Source organism: Mesoplodon mirus (genome assembly GCF_964341445.2).
Source record: "Mesoplodon mirus genome assembly, chromosome: 5".
Classification (NCBI taxonomy): Eukaryota; Metazoa; Chordata; class Mammalia; order Artiodactyla; family Ziphiidae; genus Mesoplodon; species Mesoplodon mirus.
In genome coordinates this window covers 122,255,371-122,282,141 of record NC_138980.1, presented here as the reverse complement: position 1 = coordinate 122,282,141, position 26,771 = coordinate 122,255,371, and the positions used below count along the sequence as shown (strand labels likewise).

At 37.3% G+C, this 26,771-nt stretch overlaps 1 protein-coding gene across 2 annotated transcripts in view; it reads right to left on the bottom strand.

Moving 5' to 3' along the window:
* The window catches only part of AP3B1 (adaptor related protein complex 3 subunit beta 1), a 263,029-nt gene extending 240,157 nt beyond the window's left edge, over positions 1–22,872 (bottom strand). For both annotated transcript variants that reach the window (XM_082621919.1, XM_082621920.1), the window contains exon 1: positions 22,593–22,872. In XM_082621919.1, coding sequence (XP_082478045.1) covers positions 22,593–22,720 — 128 coding nt within the window. In that variant the 5' untranslated portion in view covers positions 22,721–22,872. The remainder of the gene's footprint in view (positions 1–22,592) is intronic.
* Positions 22,873–26,771: the final 3,899 nt, after the last annotated feature.

Here is a 26,771-nt window from a genome sequence, read left to right as displayed (position 1 = left end):
AATTGAGCTTAAACAGGATCAAAGTTATCTGCTAGAACTCTATCTACCTATCAGAAAAAAAAAAACACAACTCTCTTTGGAAGAAGACAGCATCCAGAGACTCATCAGTGTTCTTATCTTAATTATCTAGCATCTGATCAAAACTTAAGAGACAGGCTAAAAACAGGAACAAATGACAAGAGAGAGATAAGGAGGGAAGGAGGGAGAGAGGGAGGGAGGAAGGAAAGAAGGAAGGAGAGAAGGAGAGAAGAGAGAGAAAGAGAACAAAAGGAAGAGAAACAGATCCATGGGTAATTCAGATACTACAGTTATCAGATAGGGACTTTAAAATAACTACAGTTAATATGGTCAGGAAAAGATGGACAAAAGAGACAAAATGATAAAGAATGTCATTAAAGTAGTAGACTCTAGGGCTTCCCTGGTGGCGCAGTGGTTGAGAGTCTGCCTGCCGATGCAGAGGACACGGGTTCGTGCCCCGGTCTGGGAGGATCCCACATGCTGTGGAGTGGCTGGGCCCGTGAGCCATGGCCGCTGAGCTGCACGTCCGGAGCCTGTGCTCCGCAACGGGAGAGGCCACAACAGTGAGAGGCCCACGTACCGCAAAAAAAAAAAAAAAAAGTAGTAGACTCTATACAAAATAATAAATATTCAGAAATGAAAAGTACAGTTTATGAAATTAGAACTCACTAGATAGGTTTAACATTAGACTAGAAATAGCAGAAGATAGGACTATTGAATGTGAAGGCAGGTCAAGAGAAATTATACAATTTAAAGCACCAAGAAATAAAAGAATGGAAAACACCAAACAGCACATCAGAGACACGTAGAATATGGTCAAAATATCTAACATACTTTAAATTAGAGTCCTAAAAAGAGAAGGGAGAGAGAAAGAATGGGACAAAAGCAACATTTCAAAAGTTAATGGGTAAGGGCTTCCCTGGTGGTGCAGTAGTTAAGAATCCACCTGCCAATGCAGGGGACACGGGTTCGAGCCCAGGTCCAGGATGATCCCACATGCCACAGAGCAACTAAGCCCGTGTGCCACAACTACTAGGCATATGCTCTACAGCCCGCAAGTCACAATTACCGAGCCCACATGCCACAACTACTGAAGCCCACACACCTAGAGCCTGTGCTCCTCAACAAGAGAAGCCACCGCAATGAGAAGCCCGTGCACCGCAATGAAGAGTAGCCCCCACTCGCTGCAACTAGAGAAAGGCTGTGCACAGCAACAAAGACCCAATGCAGCCAAAAATAAATAAATAAATAAATAAGTTTATATTAAAAAAAAATTAACAGCTAAGAGTTTTTCCAAACTGATGAAAGATGTAAACCCACATATTTTAAAATCTTAAGAAAACAGGAAAAACATAAAGAAAACTACATGAGGCCTAGCATAGCCAAACTGCTGAAAATCAAAAGACAATGAGAAAAATCTTAAAAGCATGTAAGAAAAAAAGACATTTCCTTAAGGAAAGGGTCAACAAAACTTTTCAGTAAAGGGCCAGATAGTAAATATTTTAGGTATTACAAGAGGCCATACCGTCTCTGATGATTGCAGAGTAAAATCAGCTATGTACAATACATAAATAAATGGGCATGGCTGTGTTCCAATAAAACTTTATTTATACAAATGGGCAAACCATAGTTTGCTAATCCCTGTTTTAAAAGGACCAACAATAATATTGAAAGTCAACTTTTCAACAGACTTTATAGAGGCCAGAAGACAATGAAATGACATCTTCTAAAAGCTGAAAGAAAAAAGGCCAACATACCATCTATACCCACTGAAAATACCCTTCAAAACTGAAGGTGAAAAAAAGTGGTTTTCAGACCAATAATTGCTGAGGATCTGCTGCCAGGACATAAAAGGATATGATTTCAAAAGGAAGATAAAATAATTCGAAATTTATATGCAATTTGTATGTATTCTAAATTTATAGCTTCCATCTATAAAGCAAAACCTGATAGAACTAATAGAAGAAAAACATGTATCCACAATCATGACTGGCAATTTTAACACACCTCACTTAGAACAAGCAGGTAAAAAATTCAATAACGATGTAGAAAATCTGAACACAAATAACCAACTTAACCTGACATGCACAGAACTATATCCAACAACTGCAGAATAAACATTCTTTTCGAGTGCACACAGAACATTTACCAAAATAGACTATATGCTGGATAGATCTTAAATTTCAAAGGTCTAAAATCATATAAGGTATGTGGAATCTAACTAAAAATCAATAACAGAAAACTAACTAGAAAATGCTCAGATGTCTGGAAAGATAAGCAACACACTTCAAGTGACCTATGGGCCAAAGAAGAAATCATCAGGGAAATTAGAAAATATTTTGAACTGACTAATAAAACTGCAACATTTCACAACTCATGAGATACGGCGAAAGCAGTACTTAAAGTAAATTTATATTTCTGAATGCAATATAAAAGAAGAAAGATTGAAAATCAATATTCTAAGCTTCCATTTCAGGAAACTAGAAAAAGAATAGCAAATTGAACTCAAAGAACAAGCAAATAAATAAAGGATAAGAGGAGAATTCAATACAATAGAAAGCAAACTACAATAGAGAAAAATCAGCAAAACTAAAGGTTGGTATCTTTCAAATAGGTTGTTATGAAGACTTAATGAGATGACTGTAAAGCACTTATCACTGGGCCTAACACATTCATTTATTCAGTATCTACTAGGTTCCATGAACTGTTCTAAGTACTGGGACTTACATTCTAAGTGAGAATGCAGTGGGGTGGGGCAGAGGTGACGGGGAATGACAGAAATGAGTGAAGAAGGAAGGAAGAGGGAGGGAAGGAGGGAAGAGAGAGGGAAAGGGAAGGAAAACATAAAGATAGAAAGACAAAATAAGTACTATTGAAATAATTAAAATAGGGTAACACAATAAAGTAACTCTGGGCAATCACAAAACACCTCTATGGGTAAAGGTGACCAATTAAGCTGAGATCTCAAATGACAAGGAGCCAATCACAGGAATTTTGCAAAGATACTATGGAAGGAATAAACATGGATATATAAAGACCCAAAAGAAGGTCTACAAAGTGTCTATAAATGTAGACTATGGTTGTTTTCTCAAGTACACTAAACACACAATAAATATTAGTTGACAGAATAAATGAACATAGGCTATATGCTAATCGTGTTCCTTAGAGGGATACAGAAAAACTCTTAAGGTTTCACTGGATTCTTATTGGTCATGGGCCCCAATAAAGATTAAAAACTAGGCATATATCTTCCATGTATGCATACCATCTGTGCATGTTTTAAAAACCATAATTCTATACATATATCACAGGAAATCTCCATATTTGTCAAACCCTTCACCAAAACCCTCAGCTACTTATCCTGTTGGCAGCCAACAGGAAGTAGATACTACTTTTGCTCAGGATATAAGGAATACCTTCTAGAATGTGACTACTCAACCTTAAAGTTTTAAAGGAAATGTCACAGAGCCACTCAGCTACTTGATTTATAGATGCTGAGACAAAATATTGCTTTGAACAGGCAAATGTTCTTTTTCACTGTTTAAGAGCACCATAAACCAAAGATGCCACTTTCGGTAAAAGATTAAGATTGGGGGAGTCTCAAAAGCCATTAAAAATTGATAAATATAGGGCCTCCCTGGTGGCGCAGTGGTTGAGAGTCCGCCTGCCGATGCAGGGGATACGGGTTCGTGCCCCCGTCTGGGAGGATCCCATATGCCGCGGAGCGGCTGGGCCCGTGAGCCGTGGCCGCTGGGCCTGCGCGTCCGGAGCCTGCGCGTCCGGAGCCTGTGCTCCGCAACGGGAGAGGCCACAACAGTGAGAGGCCCGCGTAAGGAAAAAAAAAAAAAAATTGATAAATATAAACACAGAAAATTTTAAAATTTTGCACTAAAAATAACTGTTATAAACTAAGTCAAAAAACAGGTAAAATGAATTTGGGATTCATCTCATAGGAGGGCTAATTTCCTTAAAATACACAGGGCCCTTAACTAATCAATAAGAGCTGATCCAATAGGGAAATGAACAAAGGACATTTGAAAGTATTTCACTGAAAGAATAAACCAATAAATATGAGGGGGAAGACTTAATGCACTGACAATTATAAAGACTCAGTGTAATAACATCTTGTACCTATAAGACTGGCAAATATGAAATTTGATGGTACCCAATATTGGCAAAGGTGTAAGGAAAACAGACTTTACTGTTAGTGGAGGGAGAAAACCTCGACTAAATTACCTTACCTATCTCTAAGGTAATTTAATAAGATCTATCCTAATTAAAATGCAATAAACTTTGACCAACAACTCTATCTGTAGAAATTTTTCCTACAAATAAATTCATACAAATATGCAAAAATTTATGTTGCAGTATTTCTTATACTCAATAAAAAGTGAAATCAATCAATCAAATACTCTTCAAAAAGAGAACTAACTAAATAAAAGCAACACTGGGAAATATTACACGGTAGTTAAAAAGACAAATAGTTTCATATGCTGATATGGACAGGTCTCCAAGATATGTTAAAGGAAAAGCAAAATACATAGAGAATAGGATATGTATTATCATTTAGTTTAAAAAATTTTTTCTAGAAGGATACACAAGAACATTTTCATTGTGGTTATCATGCGGGGTATAGGAATGGGAGGTTTAAACACTTTCTCTATTACTAACTAGCCACTAACATGCCTTACATTTATGACATATAATTAACTTATTTAGCCACCTGAAGTGGTATTGCTCTCTAAACACAATTTTTAAGTATACCACCACAGAATTAGGGAACAGCAGAACAAGGAATTAAACTTGAGTCTTGTTTTCAAACCAACATTCTGCCCATTTATCACATTGCTATGAACTTCTAAAGTTGAGTATATTAAGAAAATATTTCAACTTCCAAAAAACAAAAGTCCAGGACCAGATGGCTTCACAGGTGAATTCTATCAAATATTTAGAGAAGAGCTAACGCTCATCCTTCTCAAACTCTTACAAAAATTGCAGAGGAAGGAATACTCCCAAACTCATTCTATGAGGCCACCATCACCCCGATACCCAAACCAGACAAAGATACTACGAAAAAAAGAAAATTACAGACCAATATCACTGATGAATATAGATGCAAAAATCCTCAACAAAATACTAGCAAACAGAATCCAACAACACATTAAAAGGATCGTACACCATGATCAGGTGGGATTTATCCCAGGGATGCAAGTATTCTTCAATATACGCAAATCAGCCAATGTGATACACCATATTAACAAATTGAAGAATAAAAACCATATGATCATCTCAACAGAGGCAGAAAAAGCTTTTGACAAAATTCAACACCCATTTATGATAAAAACTCTCCAGAAAGTGGGCACAGAGGGAACCTACCTCAACATAAAAGGCCATATACAACAAACCCACAGCCAACATCGTTCTCAATGGTGAAAAACTGAAAGCATTTCCTCTAAGATCAGGAACAAGACAAGGATGTTCATTCTCGCCACTATTATTCAACAGAGTTTTGGAAGTCCTAGCCACAGCAATCAGAGAAGAAAAAGAAATAAAAGGAATACAAATTGGAAAAGAAGAAGTAAAACTGTCACTTTTTGCAGATGACATGATACTTTACATAGAGAATCCTAAAGATGCCACCAGAAAACTACTAGAGCTAATCAATGAATTTGGTAAAGTTGCAGGATACAAAATTAATGCACAGAAATCTCTTGCATTCCTATACGCTAATGATGAAAAATCTGAAAGAGAAATTAAGGAAACACTCCCATTTACCACTGCAACAAAAAGAATAAAACACCTAGGAATAAACCTACCTAAGGAGACAAAAGACCTGTATGCAGAAAACTACAAGACACTGATGAAAGAAATTAAAGATGATACAAACAGATGGAGAGACACACCATGTTCTTGGATTGGAAGAATCAATATTGTGAAAATAACTATACTACCCAAAGCAATCTACAGATTCAATGCAATCCCTATCAAATTACCAGTGGCATTTTTTACAGAACTAGAACAAAAAATTCTTAAAATTTGCATGGAGACACAAAAGACCCCAAATAGCCAAAGCATTCTTGGGGGAAAAAAATGGAGCTGGAGGAATCAGACTCCCTGACTTCAGACTATACTACAAAGCTACAGTAATCAAGACAATATGGTACTGGCACAAAAACAGAAAGATAGATCAATGGAACAGGACACAAAGCCCAGAGGTAAACCCATGCACCTATGGTCAACTAATCTATGACAAAGGAGGCAGGGTATACAGTGGAAAAAAGACAGTCTCTTCAATAAATGGTGCTGGGGAAACTGGGCAGCTACATGTAAAAGAATGAAATTAGATCACTCCCTAACACCATACACAAAAATAAACTCAAAATGGATTAGCGACCTAAATGTAAGACCTATAAAACTCTTAGAGGAAAATATAGGAAGAAAACCCTTTGATATAAATCACAGCAAGATCTTTTTTGATCCACCTCCTAGAGTAATGGAAATAAAAACAAAAATAAATAAATGGGACCTAATGAAACTTAAAAGCTTTTGCAAAGCAAAGGAAACTACAAACAAGATAAAAAAACAACCCTCAGAATGAGAGAAAATATTTGCAAATGAATCAACGGACAAAGGATTTATCTCCAAAATATATAAACAGCTCATGAAGCTCAATATTAAAAAACAAACAACCCAATAAAAAAATGGGCAGAAGACCTAAATAGACATTTCTCCAAAGAAGACATACAGATGACCATAAAGCACATGAAAAGCTGCTCAACATCACTAATTATTAGAGAAATGGAAATCAAAACTACAATGAGGTATCACCTCACACTAGTTAGAATGGGCATCATCAGAAAATCTACAAACAACAAATGCTGGAGAGGCTGTGGAGAAAAGGGAACCCTCTTGCACTGTTGGTGGGAATGTAAATTGATACAGCCACTATGGAGAACAGTATGGAGGTTCCTTAAAAAACTAAAAATAGAATTACCATACTACCCAGCAATCCCACTACTGGGCATATACCCAGAGAAAACCATAATTCAAAAAGATACATGCACCCCCATGTTCACTGCAGCACTATTTACAATAGCCAGGTCATGGAAGCAACCTAAATGCCCATCGACAGATGAATGGATAAAGAAGATGTGGTACATATATACAATGGACTATCACTCAGCCATAAAAAAGAACGAAATTGGATCATTTGTAGAGACGTGGATGGACATAGAGTCTGTCATACAGAGTGAAGTAAGTCAGAAAGAGAGAAACAAATATTGTATGGTAACACATACATGTTGAACCTAGAAAAATGGTACAGATGAACCAGTTTGGAGGGCATCTGCAGAAACAGAGACACAGATGTAGAGAACAAACGTATGGACACCAAGAGGGGAAAGTGGCGGGGGTGGTGGTGGTGTTGGGATGAATTGGGAGATTGGGATTGACATGTATACACTAATATGTATAAAATAGATAATAATAACCTGCTGTATAAAAAATAAAATAAAATTGATAAATTAAAAAAAAACATTTCAAGAACTGTAATATAAGTATAAAATCCGTAGCCTAATGCGCTACAACACTTCCTCCGTAATCTATAATCGACCACAAGAAAACTGCTGCATTCTTTTTTCTCTTAAATTCAAAATTTTTATGAAAAGACAACTGATCACTGGAACCATAATAAACACTAATTCTAACTATTCTCAGTAGTAGTCTAAAACATCTGTGATACACTTCTGTATAAGTCAAAATAAATTTTATTTTCACTGACATTACTTTGACTATATTTGGTTAACATTATCTCATGTACATTCATCAGCTCAAAATTAATTAGTATTATAGAATAGTGTATTCCATCCAAACAATTCATCTTTGTTGGCTCACATGCCTCACTGCTGCTGGCATGCCACTGTAATAATGGGCATGGTGCCACAGTAACAGATGGGCATAAATACAGACATGCCAAAGAATCAGTGTGTGCATCAAGTTTGAGTATTAGTATTAGATTTTCCTCCAAGAAATTCATAAATTATAGTAGAATAATATAAGTTTTCTACTTCTATGTTAATAAGATATGCCAACTCAAAGCCAGATTAATTTCTAAATCCTTAAAAAAACTTTCCAAGGCCACAGAAGGCAAGTTTTCCATCTGATGAGTTTGGATCAGCCTTTTGTACAGGGAATTGAGGAAACCAATATGCAATCTCTACCTTAGATCAGCTTTGTCCCCGAAGCACTTCAAAATCTCAGTAAAAAATTCAGTTTTTAAGAAGTCACTTGGCACTGTTACAAGATGAAAAAGTTCTGGGGATCTGCTGGACAACAATGTGAATATACTTAACACTAATGAACCGTACACTTAAAAATGGTTAAGATGGTAAATTTTTATGTTACGTATGTTTTTTTTATCACAATTAAAAAGTCACATGGCCCTGTCAATTTCCTGATGAAGGTAATGTAGGCCTAGAAACAGAGAAAAGGTCCTATAATGTCCTACTTGACAGGAAAAAAAATCTAAAAATGCAAATCACTGAAGTTTACATGATTATTTAAATTTTGCCATCTGTTGAACAACTATTGTCATTTTCAAAAGTTTAATTTATTTCCACATATGGTTTTAAATTTTTGAAATATAAAACATGATATTGACCAGATTATACTGAAAATTTTTATAATTTTTACCACATTAATGAAAAGTTTTAAAATACTAAGAATGCTAAAGAAGGGGAAAAAAATCAGTTGTGGTCACTATTATCCAAAATCATCTGTTAAGCATTGTACAAGGTTCCAGGAAAGATGGCTCTGTGTGTGTGTGTAAAGAAAAACTATCTCTGACTTCCAGAAACTTAACCACATTTTCTCTTTAAAGAAATGTTCAAGCATCCAATCACCTTGGGAAAATCAATCTGTTATTTTATACTTGTTGATATTGACAGATAGGCAGAAACTACAAGAACTATGAATTTTTAACTTTATTTAATTTACTTTTAATTAACCCTAGCATTTCTACAACATGTAATGTTAAATATAAGGCATCTGTTTTTATTTTATTAAAGTACATAAAAAGTGTTTGTAAAATTCTCACTGCCCCTGAAGGCTATGAACTCAAATATTCAGAATAGTGTTCCAGACTTCTGGATATAAAGACCTAGGTAAAATTTCAACAAAAATTCTAGGCAATGACCCAGGGTGGCCCACTTTTTTGTCTGCCAAATAAAAATGTAACAAAAACTACCCTCTTCATAAAATAAAGTAGAAAGGATGTTTGCAGTAGCCATTTGTATTCCTTTTGTTATCTGACTGCTCACATTATTCTGCGCCAATATTACAGTGACCTTTTCAATAATCACAAACATATCTCAAGAAGAAATTTTTGACAGAATTTGGTTAAATCTAACGAAAAGTGCAATTCCTCAGTCACAGACAACTATGTATATTGCTCCCTCACATTCTCAAATATACATTCTCAAATACATAATAGCCCTTATCTTCTCCCCCTGAAAGCCAAAGTTCTTTGGAAAAGTGCTCTTCCTTTACTCACTTCTCTCCCACCTGTCAATCCTCTGCAATCTGATTTTCCCTGACACCGCTGTTACCACCACGATCACAAACCTTATCAGTAGGTCCAAGAAACACTACCTCTGACTTTAGTTTACTGGGCTACTCACCAGCAGTTGGCACTGCTGACCACTTAACTCCTTCCTGAAACCCTCTCTTCCTTCAATTTCTGTTAAAGCAAAACATATGTAAGTCCCTCTTCTTTTAGGAAAAATGTACTCCTTCTCTAAGAATAGACAACTTTAAAGCAACAGAATACCTATCAGCAAGACTGATAGTTAAGCAAGAAGTTTAAAACAAATATATATTTTTTCATTTATACTATCTATAATCATTATTCTCAAATCCTTGATAACCACACAGAAGAACTGGCCTAGTGCTTATTAACTTCATTTATTTTTATGTAGTACACATTAAAGATACTATATGATTTTATAGTTTCAAGTACTTGTGAAATATAATTCAGAAAAACAATTATGTCAAACTTAACGATAATTTGAAAATTAAAAACATAAAGCAATGGTTAATGTGAAAATTAACAATGATTCTAAACTTTTAAGTTGAGAAAGTATATTAAAAACAAAACTTTTAAAAAGCTCAATTGATCTTAATGGTGTTTAAAATAGTATTAATAATAATTGTGCTTATTATGTATCAGGCACTGTTAACTGTTTACATATGTTAAACCTTTTAATCCTCACAATATTTCAGTGAGTGCAAGTACTATTATCATCCTCACCTCCATTTTTCAGATAAGGAAACCAAGTGCATAGAGTGATAAAGTAACCTGCCCAAGTGCCACTTATTAACTCTGTAACAAGTTTTCATACCCAGGCAGAGTAGCTCCAGAGTGGGTGTGCTTAATTAAGCATTATGCCATACTGCCTCAGTAAACCACAATAAACAACTTTATCTTCCATTTTCCTCCTACAGAAGTAGGAAGTGGGTCTGACCCTTTTCCTAAATCTTAAGCACAATGCAAAAGCTCTGTTTGTATGATGAACTTCAAGCATTTCCCCAAACTTCATTCTCTCTTCTTGGTCTTCTAAGTGAGGTTCAATTCTCCCACTCCCTTCAATGTTAACTTAGTACAAAGATTCCTCCTTGGCCTTCTCCTCACATATCACACAACTTCCCCTCAATGGCTTCCAAAATCATCCATCAATTGATGACTCCCAAATCTATATCTCCAACCTAGGTATATCTCCTGAGTACCACACCCATGTATCTAATGGCTTAATGGACACCCAACTATCAAACTCAACAGGTCCAAAATGGAACTCAACACTTTCTTTCCTCACTCCAAACTTGCTCTATCTTCTGGGTTTCCAATATCACAGAATACTTCCACCATTCACATAGCTGACCATTCCAAACACTTAGGTGCAGCCAGAGTGATCTTTCTAAAATATAAATCTCACCACATTGTACCTCTACTTAAAATCCTTTGGTAGCTTCTTACTGTGCAAACCTTTATGATAAGTTCAAATTTATGAGCATGGTATACAAGACCCTTCATAATATGGACCCTATCTATCAACCATCTTTCACATGTCCCAATTTCCCTCCAACTCTGTGCTCCAGCCATACTGAACTTTTCCTATTCTTTAAATAAGCCCTAAATCCTTGCCTCTAAACCAGCAGTGTCCAATAGAATGCTCTATGATGACAGAAAGAAATATTCTTTATCCACATTATCCAATATGTTAACTGCTAGCTACACTGAGCACATAAAAATGTGGCTAGTGTGACTGAGAAACTAAAATTATTTCAATTAGTTTAAATTTAAATAGTTACCTTTGGCTGGTATCTACGGTACTGAACAACACAGCTCTAAACCAAGGTATATGCTATTCCCTCTGCCTCATGTGTATACAGGTATGTGTGGAAAGCCCTGGTCAGTGCTAACATGTAACATTGTTAGTATTGACTCTTCTGTTAGCTTATTCCCTTTGTTCTTGTAGTTAGTAATTAATAAGGTCCCACTCTATACAAGACACTATTTAAAATAAGACACTATTTTCTAATAGTTTAGTGGTTCTTCCAAGATAGTGGTTAAATTACAATTTGCCCTAAAATGACTATCACTTTAAGAAATGAACAGACTCCACATATTAGTAAGTGAAAAAAGCAAATTACGATATTACACTTAAAAAGTATATAGCTTTGCTTTAAAAATACACAGTATATAGGCAAAAAAGACTGGAAGACCTATATCTTTTTAACTGATTCTCTATGGATATTAAAATTAGGGTTATTTAACTCATCTGTATTTGCTAAATTTTCTATAAGGAAAGAGGGAAATCAGTCCAGTGATTATCTTTTCCCTGTTGCATCATCAATTTATTTCTTCCTCTTCATAACCTAACATTCCCTTCCAGATACCATTCCATTTCCTTGCTCCCCTATACTGTAATACATACTAACTACAACTCTCCTTTCTCTCTCTCTCTCTCTTTTTTTTTTTAAGATTTAATTTTATTTATATTTGGCTGCATTGGGTCTTCACTGCTGTGCCTGGGCTTTCTCTAGTTGCGGTGCACGGGCTTCTCCTTGTGGTGGCTTCTCTTGTTGTGGAGCACGGGCTCTAGGTGCGCACGTTTCAGTAGTTGTGGCATGTGGGCTCAGCAGTTGTGGCACTGGGCTCTAAAGCGCAGGCTCAGTAATTGTGGCGCACGGCCTTAGTTGCTCCACAGCATGTAGGATCTTCCTGATCTAGGGATCGAACCCGCGTCCCCTGCATTGGCAGGCGGATTTCTATCTACTGCACCACCAGGGAAGTCCCTCTCCTTTCTCTCTTGAACCCACTCCAGTCAGGCTTTCAGCCCCACCACTGCACCTAACCTGCTTGTCAGGGTCACCAAAAACCTCCAAAGTGACAAATTCCAAAGCCACTTGTCAGTACTGTAATCACCTTACTTGACCCTATCTGACAGAAATGCTCCAGGAATGCCCCAGAGATTAGTACTCTGACCTCTTCACTTTCTACATTCACTCCCTTGATGTCTCACCCAATCAGGGTACTTAATACCCTCTATAACCCTATGGCTCCCAAATATCTCTAGCCTAACTCCTCCCTAAGCTCCGGACTCATATATCCAACTGCCTACTTAATATCTCCTCTTGGATGCCTAATAGGTATCTCAAACTTAACATGCTCAAGCTCTTGAACCTCTTCCCCCTTTAAAAAATTCCTCTTTACACAATCTTTTTCATTTTGATAACAATTCCAAACTTCCAGCTGTTTAGGCAAAAAAACCTTGTGTCCATCTTTGGTATCTTTTTCCCTCACACACCACATCTAAACCATCAGCAAATCTCATTGGCTCTACTTTCAAAATATATCCAGAATCCAACCACTGCTCTCCACTACCACCAATCTGATTTAGTCATCCCCTTCTCTTGCCTGGGTTACTGTGGTGGTCTCCTTGCTGGTCTCCCTGCCTCAAATCTGCAGTCTATTTCTAGTTCAGGAGACAAAGTGATACATTAAAAATGTAAGGTGGATCATCTCACTCCTCTGTTCAAAACCCTCCAATGGCTTCCCTTCTCACACAGAGTAAAATCCAAGTCCTTAAAATGATTTACAAAGCCCTACACAATCTGGCCCTTACCTCTCTGACCTCCTCATCTGCTAAGTTCCCCCTCTTCCTTCATTCACTCTATCTAGACATACTGGCCTCTTTGTTGATGCTCACAGGTCAGAAACTCTCCTGCCTCAGGGCCTGAGTACATGCAATTCCTCTTGACTGAATACTTCTCCCCAGACATCTGCATGTCACTCCCTCAGGTACTCCAGGTAGTACTGTCAAGGATCTTTTCCTGACCCTGCTATTTCAAACTCAACCCAACCTCCACCTTAACTCTCTATCCTCTTGCCCTGCCTGACTTTTCTCTACAGCGCTCCTTGTCATCAAATGACCAACCATATATTTACTTGTTTATTACCTATCTGCTTCCAGTTGGAATATATGCTCCATGAAAGCAGGCATTTTGTCCACTGATTGATTAATCCCCAGTATCAAGAATAGTACCTAGCATAAGAAGGCACTTGTACTTGTTAAATCAGTAAGTTACTTCTATATTTTTTTAGTTATAGAAAAAAATTAGAAATGAATAAACAGGTCCCAAGTATCCTACAGACCATAAACTTTTTGAAAACATTTGAAAATATATCTGGCACACCACAAGCACTTAATAGTTACTGACTGACTTCTAAATGCCCATTCTGCTCAAAACCTTCCAATGGCTTCTCTTTACACTCATAGTAAAATCCAAAGCCTTTATAAGGCCCTACACAATCTGGCACCGGACCTTCCACTCTACACCTTACCTCTCTGCCCCCACAGTACTAAATTCCCCCCTCATACTTCATGACCACATCCTTAACCGAGGCTTTAAGAAACTTTAACCCATTTCTAGAGTAAAGCTGGGTGATGTGTAGCTCTGCCAACCCACGATATTGGGACCAGCCTTATTCATAAGTCTCTCGCTTATCCAGCTGCCATGTTAACTCACTCAGCTGCAGGATTAAAGACACTGGCCTTCTAATTAGGTCAATTCCTATCAGCAGTACAAATAATCAACCCATCAATAAGCAGACATTGACTATAAATTGTTCACTTTTGTAGATCTATGAACTCTTTCCAGCTGACATGCTAAATAAATCTTCCTTAAGTACGCAAACCAAAGAATCTTATTCATAATAATGTGAAATATAGGAAAATCATTTCCTTCTTGATTATTCCACTTTGGGCTCTTCGCTTTAAATTTTGAATTTGGACTGCAGGCAATTTGTTTTTGGCAGTAGTTCATTTATATACACAATTGCAATACTGTCCAATTATTTCACTATAATACATTTGTCATTCCATGAGCATTTGTAACTTTTCTGCAGTAAAAAAGAACATTTCAACTGACCATCTGTCTGATTTTTTTGGTTTTACTCATTCAGTTCTAGTAATGTTACCCTAAATTCTAAATATTTTTAGAAGTAATATCTCACATCTTTGGGATTTAATGGTAAGGCCTGAATTTAAGTATTCCATATTTTCTCCTTGGATTTCACAAAACCAGTGATCTTAACATAACACATCCTATATCAAGGGATGAATATTTTCTTGGTTGAGTATTTAAGATAAATTGTAAAAGTCAGAAGTGACTCTCCTGGACTTCTCTGGTGGCGCAGTGGTTAAGAATCCGCCTGCCAATGCAGGGGACATAGGTTCGAGCCCTGGTCTGGGAAGATCCCACATGCCACGGAGCCCATGCGCCACTACTACTGAGCCTGCGCTCTAGAGCCCGCGAGCCACAACTGATGAGCCCGCATGCTGCAACTACTGAAGCCCACGCACCTAGCGCCCCTGCTCCGCAACAAGAGAAGCCGCTGCAATAAGAAGCCTGTGCACCGCCACAAAGAGTAATCTCCGCCCGCCTCAACTAGAGAAAGCACGCGTGCAGCAACGAAGACCCAACACAGCCAAAAATAAATAAATAAATAAATAAAATTTTTTTAAAAAAGAAGTGACTCTCCTCCAAGAAGAAATGCAAGCTAAGCAAATAAAATGGAACACTTATAATCTGTTGGAAAGTAGGACTCTGCAGTATTTCATCAATTTTTTGTTCAATGTGGTAAAATCTTATTTGATTTCAAGTATGTTTCAAGAATTAAATTACAGGAACCCTACTGCACCACTAAAGTGACAATCCTTAACCTGTGTAGTTAGCCCTTTGTAGAACTAACAGTCTTACTTATGTGAAGACAAAGACAACTAGTTCCTTCTTTTGTTAACAGCCATCTTGGAACAAATGACCTTTACTTAGTGAAAGATCAATAAAACATTGAAATTGGGAGTTTCCTGGCAGTCCAGTGGTTAGGACTTAGCACTTTCACTGCTGTGGTCCAGGTTCAATCCATGATTGGGGAACTAAGGTCCCGCAAACCACGCGGTGCAGCCAAAATAAAATAAAATAAAACACTGAAATTGCTTATATTTTATATGTCTTTTGTAAATTAAAAAAAAAATAGGGTCCATTTTACATATACAGCATGGCAAATACATTGTTTACATCTCCATAACTAGATCTAGTGACCATAAATTCCAAAAGCTAAGCAGAATTAACAAGATAGAAGAGCACTTACCAAAACTGGAGTTATTAGAACTCAAGGGAATTTAATCTTCAGAAATTGAAGATAATGACAAGGACAAAGGTATGCTATGGAAATCATTAATGGAGTGTATTTTCATACTGGCAACACTGGACTCCTGAGCACGACAGAAAGGAATTCACAATGAGGAGCCTGTGCCTCTTCATAATACGCTAACAACTCAGGACTCCAACATTTTCATCATCTCAGACTAAAATGTGTTTGACATTTTAAAATTACAGCACGTTCATTTTCTTCAGTAAATCACTGTTTACAAAAATAAAGGCTTATAATAAATACCTTTTGGTAGGTATGAAAAGTTGAGAATTATTACACAATTTAACACTAATTTTATACTTGTATTACTTGTATTAGTTCACATTAGCCTTATCTCACCAACTAAATTCTTAAAGGCAAGATAAAGATCTTATAATTATTTCTTATTTTTCTGCTGAAAACACAGAGGAATTAACTATACTCACGGTATAGTTAAAAATGCCTTTAAGATGATATAAATAAAGTTAAAGATGGTATAAATAAAGATGCCTTTCAAGAATGGTATAGACTTCAAAAATCCTGATTGTAAAATTCATTCAACACTTATGTGACAATTCTAAGTCAATAACCCTAACCACGACAAAAACTCAAGCAATGACATAAAGAAAATGACTGTTTTGGAACTATATACAATTAACTTCAGGGTAATGCAATAATACATTAATAGGGATATCAGGCTAAATTTTCCTTCTGTATAAGGTCCACAGAGTCCAGTCATGCTTTATTTTTTAACTACGCTGGCTAAAGAAACAGTAAATATTAGTAGAATCTGAATCATTCAATTGAGTAAAAGACCTAAAACATTTATTATGCAAAATTATAAGCCAAACACTTTGCTAAGCAACTTCACATAAATTATACCATGTAATATTACGTGAGTATGTGAAAGAAAGAGTCCTCTATACAATATTCAACAAATATTCAATGAGTCACTACAAAATGAAAATACAGAATGACTGAATGAGATAAAGGTATCAATGAAAATACTAGGAAAAGTAAAAAGAAAGTAGAGCAAGCTTTGAACAACTGGAACTATAAAACTGTCATATGAAAAAATTTTTAAATATGGTATAGACCCTAATTTAAATTAAATATTATAAATAAAAAATTAAAATTAAATATTATAAATAAAAAATGGGAAAAAAAGTTTAAACCCTCATATGGAGACACAATGACTCTTTAAAGTATGTCTAAAATAATGTGTTATGGAGTGGCCAATACGGTGGAGGAGGAAGATCCTGAGCTCACATCCTCCTATGGAGGATGTAAATAAATAAATAAATTTTAAAAACAAAGTTAACTCAAAAACATCCCTATAAGAAGGTTGTTCTCATTCAGATACATTTCTATATGCCCTCTTGAAAGGGAGAAAAAGCAGTGGAGGTAAGTTAGATTTGCTGTAATTATACGCAAACTAGAGCCCCATTGTAATCCTAGTGGATTCCACTGAGAAACACTGATATTAAAGGTTAAAGGGTTATATGTAATGTAATTTTCATGGCTGATATCAAGCTGACAATAAATAAAATTTAAGTTAAAAAAGTAAGCTAGGCCTTATCATTTTCAATGCAAATACACTGATGTAGTATTGATTATATCATACTACTATATGATGTAGTACAACACAAAAGTAAGCAGCTCTTTGTTTGGGTCTAAATCAGCTCTGTGAATCTAAACAAATGAAAAGTCCACCCCAATTTCAGCAGGGACTAAAACTGCTACCTTGGTTACCTATTCATTGTTAAATCCAATGGTCTCTTTTCAGCCTTCATTCTATTTGCCCTCTCTCTGCAATTCCTAACATAGTTTACCATTTCCTCTAACCAACTTTCCTCTCAGCTTCCTTTTCTTTTCTTTTTTTTTTTTTTAACCTTTCTCTGGTTTCCTACCCCTCTGAGCACTCTTTAGCTAGTTCTTCTTCCATTCACACCTTAAATGTTGGTGTTCCCTAGCGATTTGTCTAAACTGCCTTGTCTCCTAACCAGAAAAATTCTCCCTGGGTGATTTCATCCATTCCCATGCTTTAATTACTACCCACAATTCTAAATGCTGATCTATAATCTATATTTTATCTAAATATGCATTTTTTTTTTTTTTTTTTTGCAACTCTCCTGGTTTCGGTATACGTTGCCTGAAGAACTCCCCCTGTTCTCCACCTGGCAAAAATCTTCCCAGGCTTTATGACCTAAAACATCACCACCTCAGCAAAGCTTTCAACAACTTTTCTAAATAGTGTTAGTTAATATTCTAGTTTAGAAATCATTTTCAACTATACCATCTTATGAAAAACTCACAAAATAGGCAAGTCCTCTCTAGAAATGAGGACACTGAGGTTTGAAGAGATCAAGCAACTTGAACAAGGAAACATTACTACAGGTGGAAAACATCAACTTAAATCCAGGCCTTCTCACTCTAGGTCCAATGCTCTTTCTAATACACTGTGATGTTCTCAAAAGAAAAGAGATTTGGAAATTTAGTAGTTTTACCATTGTTAAGAAAAATTAATTAGTATTGTCTGTTTCCTTCTAGAAATTAATTCCTAATTAAATGTTTAATCCAGAAATAAAAATATTAAAATTAATTTTTAAATTATACACACACAGCCAAATTGGTTAAGATAAGAGTTTAAGACAAAAGAAAAATAATTGAGGAAAAAGCTAAAAGCAATAAAAGTTTACAATAGTCTCAAAGGAAACGATTACAAAAAATTAATTCTTTACATTTTTAAATAACAAAATTGCAAATCTTGACACCAATCATCTAATACACAGGCTTGATTAACCAATAAATGATGTATAAAATCTGCTTTCGTAAAACCATTTAAGGCTCCCTAACTTTAGTTCTATTTAAAAGGGAAGGGAATAAATAAGATTGATAAATAGGATTAAATTCAGAAAACAAAAATCATCAATAATCCTGTGACTAGGAAGTGATTAGGCATCCTTGAGATAGTTAGTGAAGAATCAAAAGGACATAGAGCTTTAGGATAAGAGGCCAAAGAACAGAATAGTGGAAGGAGTTAGAACATCACCACTTTGCAGACACTGTGGTAAAGACTGGTTGAAGAGATTCATTGATGGTTGCTAAATATAGGGGATGGTGAACCTGATGAAGAGCAAAACATCTGCATGGTCTCCAACTGTCCCCCTCATAGATAGATTATTGGAAAAATAAATAAATAATGGACAACCCTTTACCTGGGAAAATTAACATCATGAAGATGGGCATCCTATGCCTCCCGACACAATAGTCTAAGAAGGTAGTACTGTAGCCTGGGATACATAACATGAATGTATGTATGAACCAGCAGAGACAAGTTGATTAACATGCTATAAAGTAATTGGCTTGTATTCTTCAAAAGTGTCAAGGTAGTGAAAGACAAAGGCTAAGGAACTATTCCAGATTAAAGGAGATTAAAGAGATATGAGAACTAAGTGAAATACATGATCCTGGACTGGATTCTGTACTAGAGAAAAAAATGTTTAAAAAAATTAAAATTATTTATTGGGACAAATGACAACACGGGGATTATAGACTGTAGATTGTACCAATGTTAAATTTCCTGAATATAACAGTACTACAGCTGTAAAAGTACTGCAGTTCTTAAAAAAATACACACTGAGGTATGAAGATAAAGAGACATGATGTATACAACCTATTCTCAGATGTATCAGAAGAGATAATAATATGGAACGTATGTGTCTGCGTGTGTATGGAGAAATAAATAAAGCAATGCAGCAATTTTTTTAAATTGGTGAATGTGCCTCAGGAGTAGTTCTTTGTATTATTCTTGCAACTTTTTTGCAAACCTGAAACGATTTCAAAGTGTTGATAAATCATCGAAAATGAGAGCACACGTGCGCCACAACTACTGAGCCTGTGCTCTAGAGCTCGCGTGCCACAACTACTGAGCCCGCATGCCACAACTACTGAAGCCTGCGCACCTAGAACCCGTGCTCTGCGACAAGAGAAGCCACTGCAATGAGAAGCCTGCGCACCGCAATGAAGAGTAGCCTCCACTCACCGCAACTAGAGAAAGCCCGCGCACAGCAACAAAGACCCAAGGCAGCCAAAAATCAAAAAATTAATTAATTAATTTTTTTAAAAAAAGAAAATGAGAGCAGAGGGGGTGGGCGAAACGGGTGAAGAGAGTCAAAGGCACAAAGTTCCAGTTATAAAATAAATAAGTCAGGGGGATGTAATGTACAGCATGGTGACTACAGTTAATAATACTGTATTGTTTATTTGAAAGCTGCTAAAAAAGTGAATCTTGAAAGTCCTCGTCACAGGAAAAAAAATTGTAACTAAGTGTGGTGATGGATGTTAACTAGACTTCTTGTGGTGATCCTTTCTCAATATATAAAAATACCTACTGAATACCTACCTACGTTGTACACCTGAAACTAATACATTACATGTCAATTACACTTCGATAAAAAAATAAATTAGAGCAGAGGAACAGGGTAAGCTTTAAGTTTTTTATATAAATTTTGTCATTTGGGTTTTTAAAAAGGCAAGAAATATCACCCTTTAATAAATGAGAGAATGCAAGCTCAAGAGAGATTAAGTGACCACTTCCAGAACAGGGGTCTCCTTGTTTCTGTACAGCCCCATTAGGTTGCAATTCAATGGCCAAAATGTTTCTAATTCCTGAAAGCCTCAAGGTCATACACTGTCTACAACTACTATTCAAAGTTTTAAACTTTTAATGAGTTGTATGCATTCTCTAATAAAAGCACAATAAACTTCATCAAGTAGTAAGTAGCATATCCAAGTGCTCAAGAGAATGGGTTCCTAGATTAGATTGAGTTCAAATTCAGGGAGTGCAGTGGTTCCAGCTTTGTGATCTTGGGCAAATTAACCACTTTGCTCCAATTTTCTCATCCGCAAAGTGGGATCAAAGAAGTAGCTTTGGGGCTTCCCTGGTGGCGCAGTGGTTGAGAGTCCGCCTGCCGATGCAGGGGACACGGGTTCGTGCCCCGGTCCGGGAAGATCCCACATGCCGTGGAGCGGCTGGGCCCGTGAGCCATGGCCGCTGAGCCTGCGCGTCCGGAGCCTGTGCTCCGCAACGGGAGAGGCCACAACAGTGAGAGGCCCGCGTACCACAAAAAAAAAAAAAAAAAAGAAGTAGCTTTGGGTTGCTCCTTGATCCTCTGTGACACTTGAGCATCACAGAATAGTTTCCCATAAGCCATACTCACACTCAGCGAAAGGGTTGTTAGGAGGACCAAATGAAATAATAAATGTAAAGTAGTGTGCACAAGCACTCTATAAATGTTAGCTATTTTTATTTTAAATCCAACATGCTCAGTCACCTCAACAGCACTGGTCATAGTCAAAGCCACACACAGTTTTTTCCAAATCAGGCCCAAATCTGACAAAATAGGAAATGAAAGGCTCTAAAAGAAAAACATCTTAGAAGTTCACAAAACATAAAAGTAAATCAACTGTAAGCATATCACGTGCAAAACAGACCTCTACAGACATACATTAATTCAACAGTTGAAACATCTGCTAATAGAACAGCAGAGCTGCAACAAGCTCCTTGTTGGAACAATCTATCATCTAAATACACAGAATGAAAAATGAAAAATTAGTTATATTACTTTAAAATTTTTCTAACCTGCGAATAAGGAAACAAACAAACAAACCAAAAACTCTATTTCACACACTCCATACAGGATTTCAGTTAGCTTAATACAGTGAAAATGTAATCCCAATTTCAACTACTAGCACCTTCCAGAATGTCTTTTAAAATAAATTTGAAATTTAAATTAAATTTTAATTTATCTTTCTGACACCGCAAAGCCACCAGCACAGCTACTTTACCTTAATTTACCATAAATCTAGTGTCAGCCTATTATGTGACCATAGTGTTTAGTTAGCACTGAGATTAAAAAAAAGAAAAATGTAAAAATGATTACAATAAAATACAAAGTTACCTGAATTCTGTAAGTTTAAAACCATTCCTTCGCCCCCCAAAAAATCAATGCAGGGCGGGCGGAGGGGTTCTTTCCTTTTTCGGTGGTACTTATAATACTCTTAATAATTCTTTTTTTTACTCTTAATAACTTTTCAAAAAAACAAGTATACAATGTTTAGTGTTCATTTTTAAAATTCACACTATTAATTTGTAAAATTTTACCACTTGCTCAGAGTAACACTAAATATTCTCTACTCATATGCTTATTACTGTGTTTAGGATTGGGGGTGGGTTTTTTTGTTTTGTTTTTTGTTTTAGGGTTTTTGTTTTTGTTTTTGTCTGTAGTGCAAAGCACGTTGCCCGACAACGTTAATGTCTGTATAAACCAGCTTGTCCCTTCATAAAGCGCCTAAAACACCTCCTCGCTCCTGCATTCGAGGGTCACAGAACAGTTTCCCATTAGCCACACTCACGTTCCCTCTCAACTCCCCAAACACCCCTTCCACGCTAGTGAGCGGATTTCTCCAGGTGTGATCAAGCAAACATTAAATTAGCTTGAAGCGTTTGTTCAAAATTCAGATGCCTGTGCCCCAGCCCAGACCAATTCAGAGTCTTTGGGGATAGCACCTAAGGGCTCCAAATGGTTCTTTTTTCACTGAAGTTTGAAAATTACTAGAGACTCCCCTCCACACACTCATCCCAAACTTCCAACAACTCCCATCAGTCCCAACTGATTCAGCTGCGGGAAACATTACCGCTCGGCTCCGGGGCGGTCTCAGCGCGACCCCACCCCTCTCCCGGGAGCCCCATCTCGGTGCCTGCTCCTCCCGGGCACCAGCTCCCCAGTCCCGTCCCCACACCCCAAACCTTTCTCCTCACTTCTTCATATCGCTGCTAAAGAGGCCGAAGGCGCCGGAGGGGGAAATGGTTGAGGTCGCCTCCTGACCCAGCTCCGTCGCCTCCCCTCCTCCGGACTGCTCACTGTAAGCGAAGCTGTTGCTAGACATTGCTGCGGTGCTGCCGAGCGTCGGGTTGGCCCTGCCGGGGGTTCTCTCCGACGGGCTCCCGTCCGAGGGACGCGAAACCGAACTACTTCTCCTTTGGAGGGGCGCCCGCAAGCGCTTCCGGACTCGTCACGGCTCCCAAAGCCGACCTGGCGGTCCACCCCCTGCGCATGCCCAGTGTGCAGGCGGCCGGAGCCCACCCCCGCGCCGGGCACTCCAGGGCCTGACTGGATTTGCCTTCTCCGGGTTTTTGTGGTAGCTGAGAGGCTCGGACCTCGGCTCTGCGGAAGGCAGGCCTCGCGCATACTGGAGACTATAGACTCTCGACTTTTAAAGTTTTTTTGTAGACAAATACCCGTGTATCCATTTCGATCCCCTAGGAGGTTCCCGAGCCCGGACACCCCTTTGTCGGACTCCTGTTGTAAACCAGTAGCTTTCAGATTTTTCCTGAAACTCCAGTTAACACACCAGATCAACTTTCCTAAACATATCAGGGTTGCTTTTCCTGTTTAAGCTGGTTTCTGCTCCTCCCCCTCCAGCCATCTGTGTCTTACACCTGCCCCAGGCAACCTTTGTCGCAGATCTCCCCGTTTAAAGGAAACCTCCAGGGCCCTGTCTTTGAGGATCCACCGCCTGCCAGATGTGTTCATTGCAGTGAAAGCTTCAAACGAAAATCCTGGGGCCGTTGGTTTCAAGGAGCTAGTGATTCCTACTGGCGTCTGTCTACCAAAAGTAGAATAAAACAAAATAGAGTGCGCCTCACGCCCCAGGAGTAGCCTATCATCTGGGCACCTCCTTCCTTTGTTCTGCCGCTTGTGGTATCACTTACTAAAGTCTTCTGGGGAGTCAAGGCAGAAAGTTGCCTGGCCCCTGAGTAGCACCTGAGAAAGCTTCCCAGGAGTAACTTCCCTCAGCCTGACGTTTCGGGTGGATTTCAGATCCTACCCTACGCTTTCCGTACTGCTTCCCCTTTAGGCAGACTTTGAAGCTTAGAGCGCTGAGAAACTGTCAGGGGACCACGGAAACAGTCTGGGGAGGCAGCGCCTGGGTGGGGGAGGGGAGAGCGTCGTACAAGGATTAGATTGCTGTCCTCACATCCTCTAATGGCCACACTGGAAACAACACTGAGGTATCACTACGTACCTACCCAGATGGCCAAAATCCAGAATACGGACACCACCAAATGCTGGTGGGGACGGGGAGCAACAGAAGCTCTCATTCATTGCTACTGGGAATGCAAAATTGTACAGCCACATTGGAAGATAGTTGGGCAGTTTCTTACAAAATTAAACATACTCCTACCATATAATCCAGCAATTGAACTCCTTGGTACTTATCCAAAGGAGCTGAAAACTTATGTCCATGCAAAAATCTACACAGATATTTATAGTAGCCTTATTCCGAATTACCAAAACTGGGAAGCTATCAAGATGTCCTTCAGTAGGTGAATGTATAAACAAACGGTAGTACATCCAGACAATTAAATATTATTCAGTGCTAAAAAGAAATGAGCCATCAAACCATGAAAGGACATGGAGGAAACTTAAATGCACATTATTAAGTGAAAGAAGCCAATCTGAAAAGGCTACATACTCTGTGATTCCAATTATACGACCTTCTGGAAAAGGCCAAACTATGAAGACAGTAAAAAGATCAGTGGTTGCCTCTAATTGAGTTGGGGAGAAGTGGGATGAAAGGGAGAGAACAGAGGATTTTTAGGGCATTGAAAATGCCCTATATGATACCATAATGATGGATACATGTCTCCAAACCCATAGAATGAATAACACCAAGAGTGAACCGTAATGGAAACTATGAACTTTGGGTGATAGTGATGAGTCAATATAGGTTCATCAGTTGTAGCAAATGATCACTCTGGTGAAGATATGGTAACCGGGGAGGCTGTGCATGTGTAGGGGCGGGGCATATATGGGAAATTTCTGTAACTTCCTCTCAATTTTGCTGTAACCTAAAAATATTCTAGAAAATAGAATCTTAATTTTTTTTAAAAAAATATTTTTAAAAAGAAAAGCCACACTGTTACTTTGGAAAAACGCACGGCTCTAGGTGGGGGAGGACAGAACGCCCTCCAAACTTCATATTCTGGTCAAAACTTGGCAGGTTTTTTCTTCAGCTGTTGGAATATCCTTCCAGGGATGAAATGATGGAGCACCTAAAATGTTTTGTTGTCAGTATCGATGATATCGATCAATTTAGGGAATTTCACCTACAGCTGATTTTTCCTGATGATGATGATATATACTTAGTAGATGGCTTAGTATGTACGAGGCACATAAATGATTTTCATATATTAATTTATTTAATAGTAGAAGAAGCTAAGGTTTGCTTTCCTTTATCTGTGAAATAAGGACACTGATATACACATACCCTAGAGACTCTTTGGCATATATTCCTGGGCATAGAATTTCTTGGTTGTAGATTATATGCACCTTTACTGAATATCCTAAATTGTTCTCCAATATAATTTTAACAGTTCACACTCCCACAGCAATGTATGAGAGATCTTCTTTCCTCACATTCTCACTAATACTTTGTTTTCTTAAAAGTTTTTATCCTCATCAATATGATAGGTATGAATATTATTTTATTGTAATCGATTTTCATTTTTGTGTTCATAATGAATTTAAACATCTTTTTATGATATTGTTCCATTTGCATTTTCTTTTCTGGGAACTGCACATAAAGAAATTTACTCAATTTTACACTGAGTAGTTTGTTTTCCTTATAGATTTGAAGTTCTTTATTCTTGAGTCTGTCTTTCACTGCTTGATTTTATTTGGTAATATTTTCGTATTTTAATTTTTTCATGCAGACTAGTGTAGGAGATTGAAATACAATTTTTTTTACATTGCCCTTGAATGGTGTGGGTATTATGATTATATATTCCTCAAAATATTTGTTGGGTAACTGTCTTTTTCTCTTCTCTGGATTATTATGTATAAGATGAAAAGCATATATTCTTTAGAAAAACAGATGAAACTTTCTTTTATCACTGAAAATATATTAGGGACTTGACAAGATGAATTCCCTTACTGCCTTAAGATTCTAAGACTGTTACAGAAGTATTCTTACAGAAATATACAAAAATATATAAAAATAATAACTACATACGTTGAGGTCTAGTGTTCACATCTCTTCAGAATTCAAAAAGCTTTTATATATTTATGACGTTTTCTGACAGGAAAAATGGTCATGCTTCCAACCAGAAGAAATATCAGCTCTAGTTGAACCAAAGACTTATTCTTTGATGCTTGTTACCAAGCCAAAAGCAGATTTTTCTGTTTCCTACCCACATATATAGAATCTCAGGATCATTGATAAATATGCTACTTTTTCAAAATGATTTTTTCCCTAACCTTTTAACAAAATTTTTATTGAATTTTCTGATTTCAGCTTCTGTTCATTTGAACCCTCATGATAATAGGTGTTAAATTTGGTATATATATTTTCAAACTTTTATCTAAGCATAGAAAAACAAATTATACAAATTATACATGTGTATATTTTACCAAATGTCAATTAAAACTGTATCATCAACCCCCGATCGCCGCAACTGGAGAAAGCCTGCGCGCAGCAACGAAGACCCAACGCAGCCAAAGATAAACTTATTAAAAAAAAAAAAAAAAAAAGCCAGGGTTACATTTCTTCAGGGTTTCAAAAAAAAAAAAAAAAAAACAGGACACACACAGTGAGTCAGCATGGCCTTGGCATGTGGGGAGGGAGTCTTATCATCAAAGGAGGACCAGCATTGGTGTCCCAGGAAAAGGGGCATTTAATCTTTATTTTTAACATGGACGCTCTTTACTTTTGGTCAATGTGCCCTTTTTCTTTAATAATTAAAGCAGATGTATAATGTATGTTTGATAGGCCCCAACAGGCTATTTTAGTTAACATAAAATTAAAGTTAACTCATGTATAAGCCAGAATGACTTCCCTATATCTCAATATGTGAACATTTCTTTTATCACCCTCCTTGCGTCAAACCTTTCTGTCCTTGTTATGGGGATGTCAACTCCATGACGGCACCCTGTCC